This window comes from Physeter macrocephalus, unplaced genomic scaffold (assembly GCF_002837175.3).
Source record: "Physeter macrocephalus isolate SW-GA unplaced genomic scaffold, ASM283717v5 random_122, whole genome shotgun sequence".
In the NCBI taxonomy this organism is placed as follows: domain Eukaryota; kingdom Metazoa; phylum Chordata; class Mammalia; order Artiodactyla; family Physeteridae; genus Physeter; species Physeter macrocephalus.
This window is the reverse complement of record NW_021145408.1, coordinates 1-15,509: the sequence shown is the minus strand read 5'-3', so window position 1 is coordinate 15,509 and position 15,509 is coordinate 1. Positions and strand designations below refer to the sequence as shown.

At 55.9% G+C, this 15,509-nt stretch overlaps 2 protein-coding genes across 2 annotated transcripts; both read right to left on the bottom strand.

Annotated features, from left to right (window-relative positions):
• Window positions 1-224: 224 nt before the first annotated feature.
• On the bottom strand, window positions 225-6,132 carry NDUFA7 (NADH:ubiquinone oxidoreductase subunit A7). Its single transcript, XM_007109617.3, has 4 exons — window positions 6,022-6,132; window positions 5,520-5,569; window positions 1,828-1,977; window positions 225-436 (listed from the first exon to the last, which is right to left on the bottom strand). Exons 1-4 carry the CDS (start codon window positions 6,070-6,072, stop codon window positions 346-348), a joined length of 342 nt encoding a protein of 113 aa, XP_007109679.1. The 5' UTR covers window positions 6,073-6,132; the 3' UTR covers window positions 225-345.
• A 1,418-nt stretch (window positions 6,133-7,550) lies between these two features.
• LOC102974404 (KN motif and ankyrin repeat domain-containing protein 3) lies at window positions 7,551-15,505 on the bottom strand (the record flags this gene model as incomplete). The annotated part of the gene is made up of 9 exons (XM_028484092.1): window positions 7,551-7,803; window positions 8,750-8,848; window positions 8,921-9,121; window positions 9,250-9,392; window positions 13,304-13,520; window positions 14,004-14,091; window positions 14,202-14,399; window positions 14,603-14,702; window positions 14,788-15,505. Coding segments are annotated over 9 exons (1,842 nt in total), but the record flags the coding sequence as incomplete, so codon positions are not given.
• Window positions 15,506-15,509: the final 4 nt, after the last annotated feature.

Genomic DNA, 15,509 nt, shown 5'->3' with positions numbered 1-15,509 from the left:
CCTGGAACCTGCTCTGACACTCTCAGAGTTAGAGCCAGGCCCTCGAGAAAGGGACGGTGACATCTCTGTGCCCAGTGACAGCACGTCACCCTGGAGCTCGAGAACCACTATCCTCCCCTGCTCCTGGAGCGTTCATGGGATTAAGAGATTCGGCACCAACTTCACCCTGAAATTCAAGTAAGCCTGTGTGTCCTTTCAAAAGTAAAAACAGAAGCGATTCTGGAGAGCTCAATATATATTTTTAATAAATTAGGTCACGTTCTCCCCAGAGGGAATCCAAAGTCCAAGGAAGAGGAAGCACTCCAGTGGCCCTGAGGGCTTAGCCAGGCGCCCTGGGGTACAGTGTCACAGGTAAGGCTGATCCTTGGACAGCTCCCACCTCTTTATGGGAGGAGCTGGCGTCACAGCCTTCTTCTCAGTGGCTGCTGCAGCCGAGCTGGAAGATGAAAACAGACTTGAGTTAGGCCCAGGTTTCCAGAGAACAGTGTGGAGGAAGCTGAGGGAGACCCCCCTGCCCTGGCAGGTACACATCTGCTGACACCATGGATCTGGAGGCCAGAGTGCAGGGTGTTTCAGAATGCCCAGAGCCCTCCAATGGGATCCCCCAAAGGGTGAGCTGACAAGCCCCCTTTCTGCCCCGAGCCCCACGTGAACCCCTGGTCGGCGTGCCTTGGCTCCTGGTCCCAGAACCAGCATGAATAGCTGGGCTCCTCCTCCAGCACCCCTTCCCACTCGCACCCCACTCCCGCTGCCCCAGAACAGGACACTGGCAGAAGGGCCAAGGACCATCACTGGGGGTCTGGACAAACTGCTTTAAAATCATGCTTCTACTACCCGCCAGCTGTGTGACCCAGGCAGGTCACTTGGCCTCTCTGTGCCTCAATTTCTTCTTCTGCAGCAGGGGCCATCACTGCCTAACTCATGGAGTTATCAGGAGGCAGATATGGCACTGACTCCATTCTTGAACTTACAGATTTTAATTATGAGGATTAATCCTCATAACGACTCTGCTATAGACAAAATGTGTCCCCACAAAATCCATATGTTGAAATCCTAGACCCCAATGTGATGATGTTACGGGGTGGAGCCTTTGGGAGGTGACTAGATCATGAAGGTGAAGCCCTCACGAATGGGGTTAGTGCCCTTATAAGAGACCCTAGAGACCCCTTGCCCATTCCAACATGTGAGGACATGGCAAAAAGATACCATCTGTGGGGACGTCCCTGGCGGTCCAGTGTTAGGACTCAGCGCTTCCACTGCAAGGGGCATGGGTTCAATCCCTGGTTGGGGAACTAAGACCCCACATGCTGCACGGTATGACAAAAAAAAGGATACCATCTATAAACAAAGCAAGTGCCAGACAATGAATCTGCAGGGACCTTGAACTTGGACTTCCCAGCTTCCAGAACCACGAGAAACAATTTTCTGTTGTTTATATGCCACCCAGTCTGTGGGATTCTGTCCCAGCAGAACTCTCTAAAGTAAATAACATTATTGTTCCTGTTTAATTAAGAGACAGTGCCTGAGGCCAGGGACCAAAGTGGTTTTGAGGGGCCTGAGGTTTATACAATTCTCTCTTTAAGAAGAATATAAAATTACAAAAACAACAATGCCTGGGCTTCTTCCAAGGCCCTTGAAGGGCCCTTGGAGCTTCCTCTGCTTTTTGCAGGAAACCCACCCAGGGTGGGTGGGGATTCATGAGCTCTCAGATGAAAAGCCCCAGGCAGTACATTTCCTGCCACAGTTGATGCTAAACAGACTTGGGACCTTGAAAAGCACAAGCAGGAGAGAGGGCTGGTCACAGGAGGGGTGTTGAGGCATCCTCACCTCTCTGCTGGCTTCCCTGACGCCAGCACCTTCTGTGAGGACATGACAATCGAGGGCGGCGTGGCTTCCCGGCGGCCATCACGTGTACAGTAGTAATTGTTGGAGAGTTTGTGGCTGGGGCCCACGGGGAGCTTGGGAGGAGGCTGAGTTCTAAGAAAAAAGAACATGGGCACTGAAACAAAAATGACAAGTCGTTCTCACTGCGTGGCTGTGCTGGAACATGGGCCCATCACCTCAGTCACAAGGCTTGGGGTCGGCAGCCCCTGGGATGTGCTGCGGGCCAGGGGTATCCCTTGATACACTGCCATGACCATATGCCCGGGGAGGGTCCAACGCTCAGAAGCAGGTGGGAGCCCCTGCACCGGATGTGAAGGTGCTGGAAGGCCAGGCCTGGGTCTGCCCCACCACAGGTCCCCGACCTGCCCCAAATGTGGCGGGTATGGAGGACCCTTTCATGAGGGAGGCCTGTTCCCACCTCTCCATGGCCCAGAGCTTGGCAGCTGGCCTCATTTCCACCACAGGTCCTCGGGAAATGAAGAGGCTGGGGCCTGGGGCTCTACCCATCACCTACCAAGTAATCATGGTCAGCAAACACTTGGGAAACAACCCCAGACTTGGCTCATTCTGAGGGGCTTTGTCCCCAAAGGCCAGGCTGCAGATCCTCTGGGTTTCCAGTTCTCTCAGGAACTCTCTGAAGAACTCTACTGGGATCAAGCCTTATTACTCAAAGAGCATTTTGTCCTCTGAGGTCTCTGCTGCCACCTCGTGGTCGCTGCCACCAGAGGGGGCGTGAACAGAGCTCTGTCCTCGCTTGGACTAAACCCTGGGGTCAATATACAAAGTTTGAGGCCTGAAAACGAATCGCTAACCTCGCTAACAAAAAACAAACAAACAAAATCGCTAACAAAAGATGAGCTTCCCTGGAAACCACTGCAGAGAGGGAGGGTAGAAAAGATAGAAAAATCACAAACAGATCGGGTTCTCATTCATCTTTTTTTTTTTTTAATTTATTTATTTGGCTGCGTTGGGTCTTCTTTGCTGTGCACGGGCTTTCTCTAGTGGCAAGCAGGGGCTACTCTTCGTTGCAGTGTGTGGACTTCTCATTGCAGTGGTTGCGGAGCACGGGCTCTAGGTGCGCGGGCTGCAGTAGGTGTGGCTCGCAGGCTCTAGGGCACAGGCTCAGTAGTTGCAGCGCACAGGCTTAGTTGCTCCGCGTCATGTGGGATCTTCCCGGAGCAGGGCTCGAACCCGTGTCCCCTGCATTGGCAGGCGGATTCTTAACTACTGCGCCACCAGGGAAGTCCCTCATCTGGGTCTTTAACCAACTTTTTTCTGATAATCATTTTGCCAGGACTTAAGTTTTTCTTAAAACAAATGATAGTCATTGTACCAAGGGGAAAAAAAGAAATACAGATAAAAACAAAGTTTAAAAACTTAATATTAAAAGCAGTATCCTAATTCCCTGGCAGTCCAGTGGTTAGGACTCGGTGCTTTCACTGCTATGGCCCAGGTTCGGTCCTGGTCAGGGAACTAAGAACCCACAAGCCGTGCGGCACGGCCAAAAAAAATTTTCTTAATAAATAAAAAATAAATTAGGGACTTCCCTGGTAGCGCAATGGTTAAGAATACACCTGCTCATGCAGGGGACACGGGTTTGAGCCCTGGTCTGGGAGGATCCCACATGCCGCGGAGCAACTAAGCCCGTGTGCCATAACCACTGAGCCTGAGTGCCACAACTACTGAAGCCCGAGCGCCTAGAGCCCGTGCTCTGCAACGAGAAGCCATCGCAATGAGAAACCTGCACACCGCAACGAAGAGTAGCCCCCGCTCGCCGCAACTAAAGAAAGCCCGCACACACCAACGAAGACCCAATGCAGCCAAAAATAAACAAACATATATATATATATTTTGTGTGTGTGTGTGTGTGTGTGTGTGTGTGTGTGTGTGTGTGTGGTATGCGGGCCTCCCTCTGCTGCGGCCTCTCCCGTTGCGGAGCACAGGCTCCGGACGCGCAGGCCCAGCGGCCATGGCTCACGGGCCCAGCCGCTCCGCAGCACGTGGGATCCTCCCAGACCGGGGCGCGAACCCGGTTCCCCTGCATCGGCAGGCGGACGCGCAACCACTGCGCCACCAGGGAAGCCCCACAAATATATTTTTAAAAAATTTAAAATAATAAAATAGGACTTCCCTGTGGCGCACTGGTTAAGAACCTGCCTGCCAATGCAGGATACACGAGTTCGAGCCCTGGTCCAGGAAGATCCTACATGCTACGGAGCAACGAAGTCCATGCGCTACAACTACTGAGCCTGAGCTCTAGAGCCCGTGAGCCACAGCTACTGAAGCCCGCGCGCCTAGAAACCATGCTCCGCAACAAGAGAAGCCACGGCAATGAGAAGTCCGCTTACTGCAACAAAGAGTAGCCCCCGCTCGCCGCAACTAGAGAAAGCCTGCGCGCAGCAATGAAGACCCAACGCAGCCAAACATAAATAAATTTTAAAAAAATAAATAAAATAAATAAAAGCAATATCCTGTGTTGAAGTTAGAATCTGCTTAACCCCTGGAGTGCAGAGATGACCCTCTGTCGGGCAGGGACCAACAGAAAACTAGCACAGAAAGGATAAAAAGAACCAGAGCCCAACGGAAAGGCCTAAATGAATCACTAGGAGGCGCCATTATCCTTTAAAAAAAAAATTGAAAATTTTACAAAACTGTTTCCTCAATTGTATCAGCTACCCTGGATGGAAAAGCAATGTAAAACTTTTGATATTTGGAATCAGTCACAACATGCAGGCATTCACATAGATTTGGTTATTTTAATGTTATTGTTCTTCTTTTCATGCTAACCCTCCATGGCTGCCTTACCTTTACCTGCCACTCATATATATATCGCTATTCCCCATTCCTCAGTGTTTCAGCCACACTAGCCTCCTTCCTACTTCTGGCTCTGTCGGGCTGCACGGCCTTGGCACTTACTGCTCCCTCTGCCAGGAATGTTTTAATAACTATCCTTTGGCATTTCAGGTGACTCAAATGTCAATCCCTGAGACCTTTCCTGATTACCTGATCTGAGGCAGCCACCCTCCAGCTTATTCACTTTGTTTTGTCTTCAGAGCATTCTAGAACAATGTTTTTTAATTGCTGTGTTTATTTCCCTACGATGTTATGTTTCTCCCTCCTCGCCAGGATATGAGCTCCATGAAAGAAATGAGAAGAATTTTTCTTGTTCGCACTGGTATCCCAGAGGGCTGAGGACACAGCAGGGGTTTGTAAATGTCAAGTAATTTTTGGACTCATTTAAATGCGTTTGAAATCAAGACACTTCTGGGTTCAAATCCCAGCTGTTACTTGCTGGCTTCTGAGTGATTTTAAGCAAATGATTTAGTCTCTCCGGGCCTCAAATATTTTCATGTGTAGCTTGGGGATAACACTAACTAGCAGGGCCACACTTAGGACTGCAAATCATCTCACTGAGGATTCCCACTCATAATTCAAGCCCCATCTGGTTGTTCCACGAGCACCACTCTCCGACATAGTCCAGCAAGATTAAAGGCAAACCTCTGCCTCCACAGCAAGCTAGGCGGCTGGAGGCAGGATTTCGGCCCAGTGTTTCAGGGGTCTAAAAGAACAGGGGTTTTGGTTTTGATGGAAGAAGGACAGGATTGAAGTCCGGGCAGCGAGCGGGGCTTGCTCACCGCTTGGAGATCTCCTGGTAACGCAGCTGCAGCTTCGCCTGCAAGTCTTGCTGTGGGAGAAAGACGAAGGAGGTCAGCCCGCAGGGCACCCCAGAAGAGAAGGCCAGCGAACCTGGGGCAGTCCGGGGCTGGACAAATTAAGGGAAGGCGGGAGATGGGCATTTGGCGACAAGGATATGGGCCCCGGAGGTGAACAGGAAAGCTGGAGGCCGGGGCCACAAGATCCAAAGCTAAGAAGGACTAGGTAAATCCCAGGCCTGAGAAGGACCCCAGCCAAGAGGGGGCCAAGGGCTGGGGGTGGAAGTGGGCGTGCCCTGGGCTGGAAGGGTCAAGAGTTGGAGGTTCCGGGCTGAGCGAGGGGTCCCGGCTTATTAGGGAAATCTCGGTACCACTGGCCTCAGCCCCAGAGGTGCAGAAGGGGGGTGATTAACGGGAGCGTGTCCTGGGCGCACGGAGCCCGCAGCCCCACCCTCCCCAGTGCAGCCCTTCCCGCCCCGCGCACCCCGGATGCCCAGTTCCTCAGCCGCTGGATGAAACGAGTAGCAGACGCCATCTTTCCCTTGCGCTGAACGGCGCCGGTGACGCCTCTACCGCGAGGACTGCTGGGAACATGGAGTATGGTCTCGCGAGAGCGGGGCTAGGACGCCTTATAAACGTTCTCTCCGAAGCACGTGACCTCTCTCCGCCCGACAGCCGTCGCGCTACCATCATGGATACTAGCCGTGTGCAGCCCATCAAGCTTGCCAGGGTGAGGCGAAAGCCCGGGTTTGAGGGCCCGGATGAGGGAGGAAGGAGTAGGGGAACCGGGTGGTCCAGATCTGATCCTAGCTTCTTTACTCCAGGTCACCAAGGTGCTGGGCAGGACCGGTTCGCAGGGACAGTGCACGCAGGTGAGCTGGAGAGACGAGGAGGCGGGGTCTGGGGGGGGTGGTCTGGGGTCTGAGTCTCCGATGATGACTTCTGTGCCCTGGTATCTGAGAACCGATACGTACCCTTTTTCGGAAAGCTCACGGAGGGTCCGAGCCTTTGCCGAGGCCTTGCCCACCGGGTCTGGGCTCGGTCGACCTCATTCCTCGGGCTCTGACATACCTCGTTCTCCTGGCTCAGCCAATCCCAACGACCACTGTGTAGCTCCACGCCCTCACGATTGTGCTCCCGTCCCCGACGGGCCCAGAGCGGCAGTTGTCCCCCACCAGTGGCTTTTTCTGGCGCTCGAGAGCTTTGTTCTCCACGCCTCGGCCCCTCTCCGGCTTCTCTCCCGACCCAGACTTACTTTTCAGGCTCAGTCCCTTTTTTTAAGTGTGTCTAAACAGACACGTTTTCTGAATCCAAATCAGCTTTCTATCCCACGGTGCGAGTTTGTGGCCGACCCTGACTTCTTCCCGGTCCGCCCCCGCCCCCGCGTCAACCCCATAGGTGCGCGTAGAATTCATGGACGACACGAGCCGCTCCATCATCCGAAACGTGAAAGGCCCCGTGCGCGAGGGCGACGTGCTCACCCTATTGGAGTCAGAGCGAGAGGCTCGGAGGCTGCGCTGAACTTGGGACTGGTGAGTGCACAACTGGAGTGGGAAACAGAGTAGGTAGGTTCCTGTTAGACCTTTGGCTGGTGGTAGGGAGGTTTCGCCAAGCATACGGATGAAGGGCTCTTGGTGGCGGGGTGTGAAGAAAGGGTTTGCTGAGATTGGCAAGACGGGGGAGGGAGTTTGCCACTTGCTGAGGGGGACCTGTCAGCATCTCATACTTGGGTTTGTTTACAGGGTCCTGGATGTCTGGGTCGACCACCTGGCCCATGAGGATGATCTGCTGTTAATAAAGCGTTTATATTCTGTGTAAACTTGGGGTTTTGTCTCTGTTGCCACTAAGCTTATAATACCTTCCCATGGGACCCCCAGATGGTCTGCACTGACCCACTGCACTCTGGAAGGGGGGCGGGGGAGTTGTCTTCCCCAACAACGTGTTTTCTTTTTGAGGAGGGAGAAGCACGTGTCTGTGTGTATCTCCAAAACAAGACAAGCTGAGTTAGGAATGTTTTATTAAGGAAGAAGGTTGGAGGAGTGAGTGGACCAAAGTGCCTCAGGCCCCACCTCACCCTGAAGAGTTCAAGCTGAGCCCCTCCCTGTGGACCCTGACCCTTGCTGTGCCCCGAGGTCGAGGTGGGCGAGGGAAAGCTCTCCCCCAATCCAGGTCCAGTGTGTCAGGCCAGTCACTGAGGTGGGGGGTCCTCTCCACCGTCACTGCAGCCTCCTTCACTAGGCTTGGCCGTGGGGCGGTCAGAGGGCAGCTGGTGAGAGAGGTTGAGGGGGGCTCCTGTCAGTCTCCTGTAGGCAGGACACTGGCTTTCAGCCCCCTTAGACTCAGGGCTGCTTAGCCTAGTGGAGGTCTTGCCTCTGTCCACTGACCTTGCCTAAGCAGGAACCCCACCTTTTACAGCAGAGCCAGAGCACCTGGGTTTGAATCCTGCCTCTGTCCCATGTGACCTGGAAGAGGCACTTGGCCTCCCCGGCTCTTTTCCCCCATCTCTACAGGAGAGTGCGGGATGGCTAGGCTCACAGCATGAGTTGGTGTTTTGCTTCGTTTTGCAGCGCCATGAGGCATGTGGGATGTTAGTTCCCTGACCAGGGATTGAACCCGTGCCCTCTGCAATGGAAGTGCAGAGTCCTAACCACTGGTCTGCCAGGGAATTCCCAGGATGATTTTTAATTATGAAAGTGCTGAGAACAGCCTGGCACTTGCCTTTTGAACATAAGCCTCTCCCCCTTGGGGACAAACTGAGTGATCTGCCCCCAAACCAGCCCTTCCTGCCTGCTGCTAGCAAACTCATCGTCTCCAACTCTGAAGCTCTGACTTGTGGGAAGCCTGCACCCCCCTCCCCTGCCCCCTCACCCTAAAGGGCCCCTTATTCCTTTGCTATGAGCCTCCCTGGGGGCAGTAACAGGAGTCCACTGACACGACATGGTCTGACCTAGGTCTGACAGCTCTACTCTGACCTTAAGGCATGTCTCCTCTGGAGGCCTCAGGTTCATGACCTGTAAAGTGAAGGTGTGTCTAGCCCTTGGGTGTTCTGCAGGTTGAACATCAAATCCCAGCCACATAGAATTCAGACGCAGGTTCCCCACCCCTGGTACTCCCCCGGGGTGCATGAAGAGAAGCCACCTTCCTGGGGCTCACTTGGGATCCTTGAGCTGTGCAGCTGGGAATCTGTCTCTTGGGGCTGGGGCTGCACTCACCGGGGGGCCGGGCTGGCCTGAGTTCAGGTGTGCGTGCAGCAGGGCGGCCACCTCGTCCTGCTCAGCCTCCAGGGCAATGGCCAGGGCACTGGTGCCCTCCTGAGGGATGATAGGGACAGTGAGGTTCCCGAACCAAGGCGTGACTACCCCACCAGCCCCATGGTGGCTCACGTTGTCCAGGAGGGCGGGGTCGCAGCCGGGCTGGGCCAGGAGCAACCGGACAGTGTCCAGGCGCCCATACTCGCTGGCGCACATCAGCGCTGTGGCCCCATCTGCATCCTGCACGTTCACATCTGCCCCACATGCCAGTAGGGCCGCTACCATGTCCTGGCGGCCGTGGCTGATGGCCAGCATGAGGGCTGTCTGTCCCGTCTGGGGAATGGGAAAGAAGGGGACAGGGCTGGTATGGGCTCTGGGGGAAAGAAGCGGGTCACAGACATTTGGCTCCAGAAGTGGAAAAGACCCCTGGACTCCGAGCCAGGGAGGAGGTATCTACGCACCTGGCTGGCCTTGGCGTTAACACTGCCCATGCGGAAGAGTCTCTGGACCACGGCCATGTCCTCCTCTCGCCCCACAGAGGTGAGTGCGGCCAGCATGAGGGCGGAGTAGCCAGCTCGATTCTGGTGGTCAATCTTGCAGACCCCTGGGAGAGAGAAGAGGGGTCAGTCCACCGAGAAGCTGATACCCCCTAGTCCACTCGCCTCCCTCCAAGCCTCAGGTTCATTTGTTCAGTCAGGTTGGTCACTGAGGGTCATGCGTGATTTTACTGTTCCCTCTCCCTACAAGGCTCTCCCCCCAAGATCCACATGGCTCCTCCCTTACCTTCAGGGTTCTGCTCGCATCTCATCTCAGTGAAGAGTTTCCTCACCTCCCTATTTCAAACTGTGTTGGGGGCTTCGTTCTATCCGCTGCTGTATCCCCCAGTACCGAGTAATACCTGCCACCTAGGAGCTGCTCGATGAATGAGATAAATGGACGTTTCTATTTTCACGGCTACTACCCACCAAGCCACCACTGTTGCTCCCCCAGAGAAATGCCAGCTGGGACCCCCTGGTGTCCAAGTCCACTCCAGTTTCCATGCAGCAGCCAGAAAGAGATCAAAAGAAATTTGGCCCCGTCACCTATTTAGAGCCCTCCTGTGTCTCCCCACTGCACCTGGAATACAGGCCGTTGTTCACCACTGCCTCTGAGGCTCTGTTATCAACTTCTGTTCCTTCCTCTGGAGTTGTTCTTTCTCCCCCAAGCCTATGTTACAGATTGAATTGTGTCCCCCCCTCCCACCCCGCCAAAAGATATGTTGAACTCCTAACACCCACGACCTGTGAATGTGGCCTTAATTGGAAATAAGGTCTCTGCAAACCATAATCAAGTTAAGATGAGGTCATTATGGTAGGCCCTAATTCCATATGACTGGTATCCTCGGAAGAAGCAAAGACAAAGAGCTATGTGATGCAGAAGGCAGAGAAGACAAGCTGCCATAGGCCGCGAAACGCTACTGGTTGCTGGCAACCACCAGAAGCTTGGAGAAAGGCACAGAACAGATTCTTCCTCCGAGCGCTTAAGAAGGAAACAGCCCTGCCAACACCTTGATTTTGGACTTCTGGACTCTTGAACTGCAAGAAAATTAATTTCTCTTTACAACCACCCACGTTGTGGTACTTTGTGGCACTTTTTTACAGCAGCCCTAGGAAACTAACAGCCTGGTTACTGCTGCTCATCCTCCCGAACTGAACACAGACATCAGCTCCATTTCCTCTGGGGTCAGTTCTGTTACCATCCTGCCCCTCTTCCTCACAGCACAGCACCTACTTCTGGACCTCATTCCCCAGAATGTTTAACGTTCGTGTACCCCACCATTCTGAAAGCTCCACAAGTCTAGGGACAGTCTGCAGAGATGAATGGGTGGGAGAGGTTTGGGGAAAGGAGTGGATCAGGGTCATAGAGAGGGTGCCTAGTGAGAGGGGATCTGAGACAACCAGCTGGGGAGTAAAAGGGTTAAGTCAGGATTAAGGGCATCCCCTAGTTGTGTGGCATACTCTCTAGGTGTCCATTCCATCCACAAGCTTCTGTGACCCTGGTGGAGGGTGTTGGGCGCAGAAGGGGGCTCAGAGAAATAACCAAAGTGGGGTCTCTGCAGCTAGCCAGGGGACCCATCTATTTTCCCTCTCCCTTTCCCTTCCCTGAGGCCTTGCTAAGCTAAAGGATCACCCTGTTTCTTGATTCCCTCCCCTGGTTTTATTTTGTCATGGCCCTTACCCCTATTGGAAATTATGTTTACTTGATAATTATCAAGTAAAATTGATAATTATCTCCGCTCCGCACACACACACACCCAGAGCCCCTGTTCATGAAAGCTTATTCATTCATTCAACAAACACTTGAGGGTCTACTGTGTGCCCCACTGGGGTCTGCCAGGCAAGTAGGGTGAGGTGAGGGAGGGGTATGGGGATGGGTTTGAAAGGGTACATAAAGGAGTAGTTAATGATAGGCCAGGAGGCAAGGAAACAGAACAGTGAAATGGGGTGGGAGCAATGGATACTGGTCCCACGAGGTTCAAGGATTGTGGTAGTTGGGCAACAGGAGACAGTGAGCTGAGATGTTGGAAGGTGAGAGTTCAGGAGAGAATGCTAGGAAGTGAGATTATGGAGAAGGCATAGTTACTGATGACATTAAGGTGTTGTGGTGACCTTACAAGTGTAAGGCTGATGTCAGGGTGAAGGGAGAGGAGTAGGTCAAGGAACTGAGAAGGGACTTCCCTGGCGGTCCAGGGGTTAAAACTCCACGCTTCCACTGCAGGGGGTGCAGGTTCGATCCCTGGTCGGGGAACTAAGATCCCACATGCCTTGTGGCATAGCCAGAAAAAAAAAAAAAAAAAAAAAAGGAACTAAGAAGCCAGGAAGTGGGAGGGATCATCCATCAGGAAACTGATATTGGTGAGGATTAGGCTGGAGAGGAGGAGAACCAGCCAGGAGCTAAGATTCAAGAAATGAAGAGTGACAGGTGAGAGGGAGAAGTCAGAAGGGGCGGAGGGAGTAGTGGTCTGATCAATTAGAGGCTCCAAGATGGGACTAAAGGAGGAAGGGGAAACGGTCTGGAAGTGGAGATAAAGAACAAGGAGGACACAGCCATGTCCAGGCCCTTCATTCCAGGGAGATGAGAGGAAACAGCCCCTGCGTGGCGGGTGCACTGAGGGCTCTGGGTCCTGGGGGAGGGGAGGGCCAGAGGGGCTGACCCATGTGAGAACTAGAAGGCCCACGGCAAGGTCTGGAAAGTTGGAGCTGAAGTGGGTGGGGGTTCAAATGCAGGGAATAAGAGGATCCAAGGAGCCTCGGGCCTTGCAACCAAGATGACTGCCTTGCCACCCTCCACAGCCCCAGTCCTCAGCCCCCTTTAAGACAGGAGCTGCCCAGGAAATACCCTTTTTTTTTTTTTTTTTGGCCACGCCACGCAGCATGTGGCATCTTAGTTCCCTGACCAGGGATCAAACCCACACCCCCTGCATTGGAAGTGTGGAGTCTTAACCACTGGACCACCGGGGAAGTCCCAGGAAATAACTTTTGAATTCATGCATTGTCCCCTCCTCCCGAGCCCCAGCTCCCTGTCCAGCCCAGAGCAGCTGTGCCCTTCCCCCCGGTCACCAAGTCCTGCAGAAATGGGATGGATCTGTGTATTTAGGGGGGTGGCATGCGGGGTGGGACAGCAGGACCTGCCTCAGCCTGCAGTGAGAATGAGAGGCAGGGAAGGCCCCAGAGGATACTGGACCTGAAGGAGGACACCCAGGAGAGCTCTTGGTGGACAATCAGTTTGTCTACTGTCCCCTCTGCTGTGAGTCCCATGGGGGTGGCCCACACCCATCCTGGCACTGCACTGGTACCTGGAAGGCTCTCAATATATGTCTGTGGGCTCAGCAACACCTGGATGTGTGTATCTCTGCTCCAGAGGGGAAAACGTTGAGACAGATGATAGAAATGTGTGTGAGATGGGGCCAGTGCAGGACCTGGTGGTGGAGGACTGCAGGCCCAGGGTCCCAGCCCAGGAGGCAGTCACAGCCTTGACCAGTCAGTACCTCCCCTGGAGGCTGAAAAGGCAGTGGATGGATATTGGGGCTCAGGAACGAGGTGAACGCCAAGGCTGGAGATTCAGGGACAGAAGGCATGGGGACCATTGACTGACCTGCGTGCCTGGCACTGTTCTACGTGTGTGTTATCACAATTGCCCAGGGAGGGAGGCACTGCATCCCCCGTTTCACAAAGGAGGAAGCTAAAGCTGGTGAAATGAAGTAATTCCTCTACATTTAGGTCTACCCAATCCCAAAGCCCAGAATACCCTCCCCCTGCAAAGTGAGAAGCAGGTCAGGGCAGAGCTCACGGCTCAGAGCGGTCAATCTATCCACAACGGGTCATGTAACCTCCAGAGAAGGGCCAGTGGTGCCCTCTGCCTGGCCAGCCCTTCTCTGCATCCTTCTCCAGATCCTCCCAGCCAGGACCCGCCCAGATTCTCCCTTGCCTGGCTCCCTATTCCCTGGTGCCCTCCCCACCCCTCCTCAATGCTGACCTGTATCCAGCAGCAAGCTCGCGATGGCCAGGTTCCCATGGGACACGCTGTAGTGCAGGGCTGTGTTCCCGTTGCCATCCGTCAGGTTCACCACGTGCTCCAGCAGCTCACGTCCCAGGCGCACCACCGCGCCCAGCACCCCGGCCACGGGCTCCGCTTGAGAGCGCCGCTGGCTCGACACTCGAAACCACTCCTGGGCCACCAGGCGCGCTGCGCCCTGCCAAGACGGGGGAAAGACATCGGCGAGGGTCCAGGACGGGGTGGCAGGGAGGGTGTGGGGGCGGGACTGGGAACCCAGGCAAGGGAGGATGGTCGCTCCTAGGGCCACACCCCTTTCGAGGAGGAGGGAGTACAGTTAGTGTGGGTATCCGGCTCGAGGGGGCAGGGATGCTCCCCTTCTGAGGAAGAGCCTGTGGAAGAAGCTGAAGTGGCGAAAGGCGGTGAGCGCTTGTCTTTGGGGAGTCCGGGAGTGGGGCTGGGGCTTGGGGCGGACCCCTTTTGGGAAATCAGGGAAAGATCAGCCCTGTCCTGGGGCGAAGAGCCCTTTGAAGAGCTTGGGATCCGTGGAGGGCCCTGGCGCGAGGTGACGGAATTTGGGACCCTCCTAACTCTAAAGAACCCGATGCTCTTCCCTAGGTAGGCGTCAGAGGAGGTCCCTGGCGGGCCTACGACTCCTGCGAAGGCCTCTCCCCGCACTCACACTGTCGCGGGCGACTCCGCGGGGCCGGCTCAGCTGCCGTTGCAGCGCTGCGCACGCCTCCCTCAAACGAGGGCTCAGCTCGCACCTACTGCCAGGGAGACGGAGACAAGGAGAGAGACTAAGGAGGGGTTGGGATGGGGAGTGGGGAGACGGGAAAGAGAGCAGCCGTTCCTATTCCGTGTCCGCGGCGCTGCTCACCTCGCCTGCGCACCCGGCTGAGGCTCTGGCTCTGCCTCCGGCTCGGGGTCCCGGGCCTCCCCGCCGCTGGGAGGGCCATGGGTCCCGGAGTCGGATCCCCCGCCGCTGTCGTCTCCTGAGACCGACGAACTGCTCCTCGGGAGCTCGGCAGCGCCGTCCTCGCTGTCGCTGTCGCCCTCGCTGGATGAGCTCTCGTACCTGGGGGCCGGGTGGGAGGCATCTGCTGAGCCTCCCCTGGGGGCTCAGTCTGGAGTCCTGTGAGGTGGGAGTGGCTGTTCCCATCTTACAGATGAGAACACTGAGGCTTGCCGAGACCACGCCGCGAGCGAGGGGCAGAGCTGGGATTCAAACCCCATTCCAGTCCCAGAAGATGCTGCCATGGGGAGGGGGAAAGTGCTCACTCTCCGTTGAGGACCCCAACAAACTGCAGGCTCTTGGGTCCGGGGCTGGGTTGGACGCCAGGTGTACCGTCTCTCCTCTTCATAATGGATTTGAGGGTGCCTGGTGGAGATCAGGTGAAGACACTGAGTTTGAATTTGGTGGCCAGCAAACCAGGGCTCAGCGAGGGACGGGGAGTGGGACTCACCCGCGGGTGCCACTGCCCTGTCCCCATCCGTGGGTCCGGGCAGGTTCTCCTGCGTTGGGACAGGGGCCTCCACAGCGGGCTCAGTCTGCGTGGCCCTCTCGGCACAACCCCACGGGGTCTGGGTGGCGGCCTCGCACGGCTGGGGCCGGGCCGCCACCGCTGCCTGTGCCTCCTCGGCTGCCTCGCGGGCCTCCTCCAGGTCGCACAGGCGACCCCGCAGGAGCTCGTTCACCCCACGCTGATGCTCCAGGCTGGCGCGAAGCAGCTCCAGCTCGCGCTCGGCGGCAGCGGGCAGCCCCAGCAGAGCCTCCGTCACCCACGCTTCCGCCTCGAGGGTCTCGGGAGCTGCCCCCACGCCGGCCTCCTGGGTCTCCGGCACCGCCTGAGCTCCCGCCTGTTGAGTCTCCGGCACGGTCTGGGTGCCTGTATCCCGCGTCTGGGGCACCCCGTCGAGGACCTGCAGCGCACCCTCGCTGAGGCTAGAAGCCGACCGGTCGGGGCCGTCAGCCCAGGGGCTGGCCCTGGCGCGAACGCCGCGCTCAGAGGTGACCAGGCGCTCGGTGAGCCGCCGCAGCTGAGCAAGCTTGTCCGGGCGCGCCTCGGCCTCCCCGTCGGGCTCGGGCTGCCGGCGCCCAGCAAGCAACCGCGCCCTCTCAGCGCGCAGCGCGCGCACCTGCTCCTGCAGCTCGGGCAGCGCGCGCGCCTGCTCCTCGAGCTCGCGC

Coding starts and splice junctions, on each gene's coding strand:
- NDUFA7 (XM_007109617.3), bottom strand. CDS start 6,072: ATGGCGTCTGCTACTCGTTTCATCCAGCGGCTGAGGAACTGGGCATCC. Junction 5,570..6,021: donor TGAGGAACTGGGCATCCGGG/GTGCGCGGGGCG, acceptor TTTCTCCCACAG/CAAGACTTGCAGGCGAAGCT. Junction 437..1,827: donor TCAGGGAAGCCAGCAGAGAG/GTGAGGATGCCT, acceptor TTCATCTTCCAG/CTCGGCTGCAGCAGCCACTG.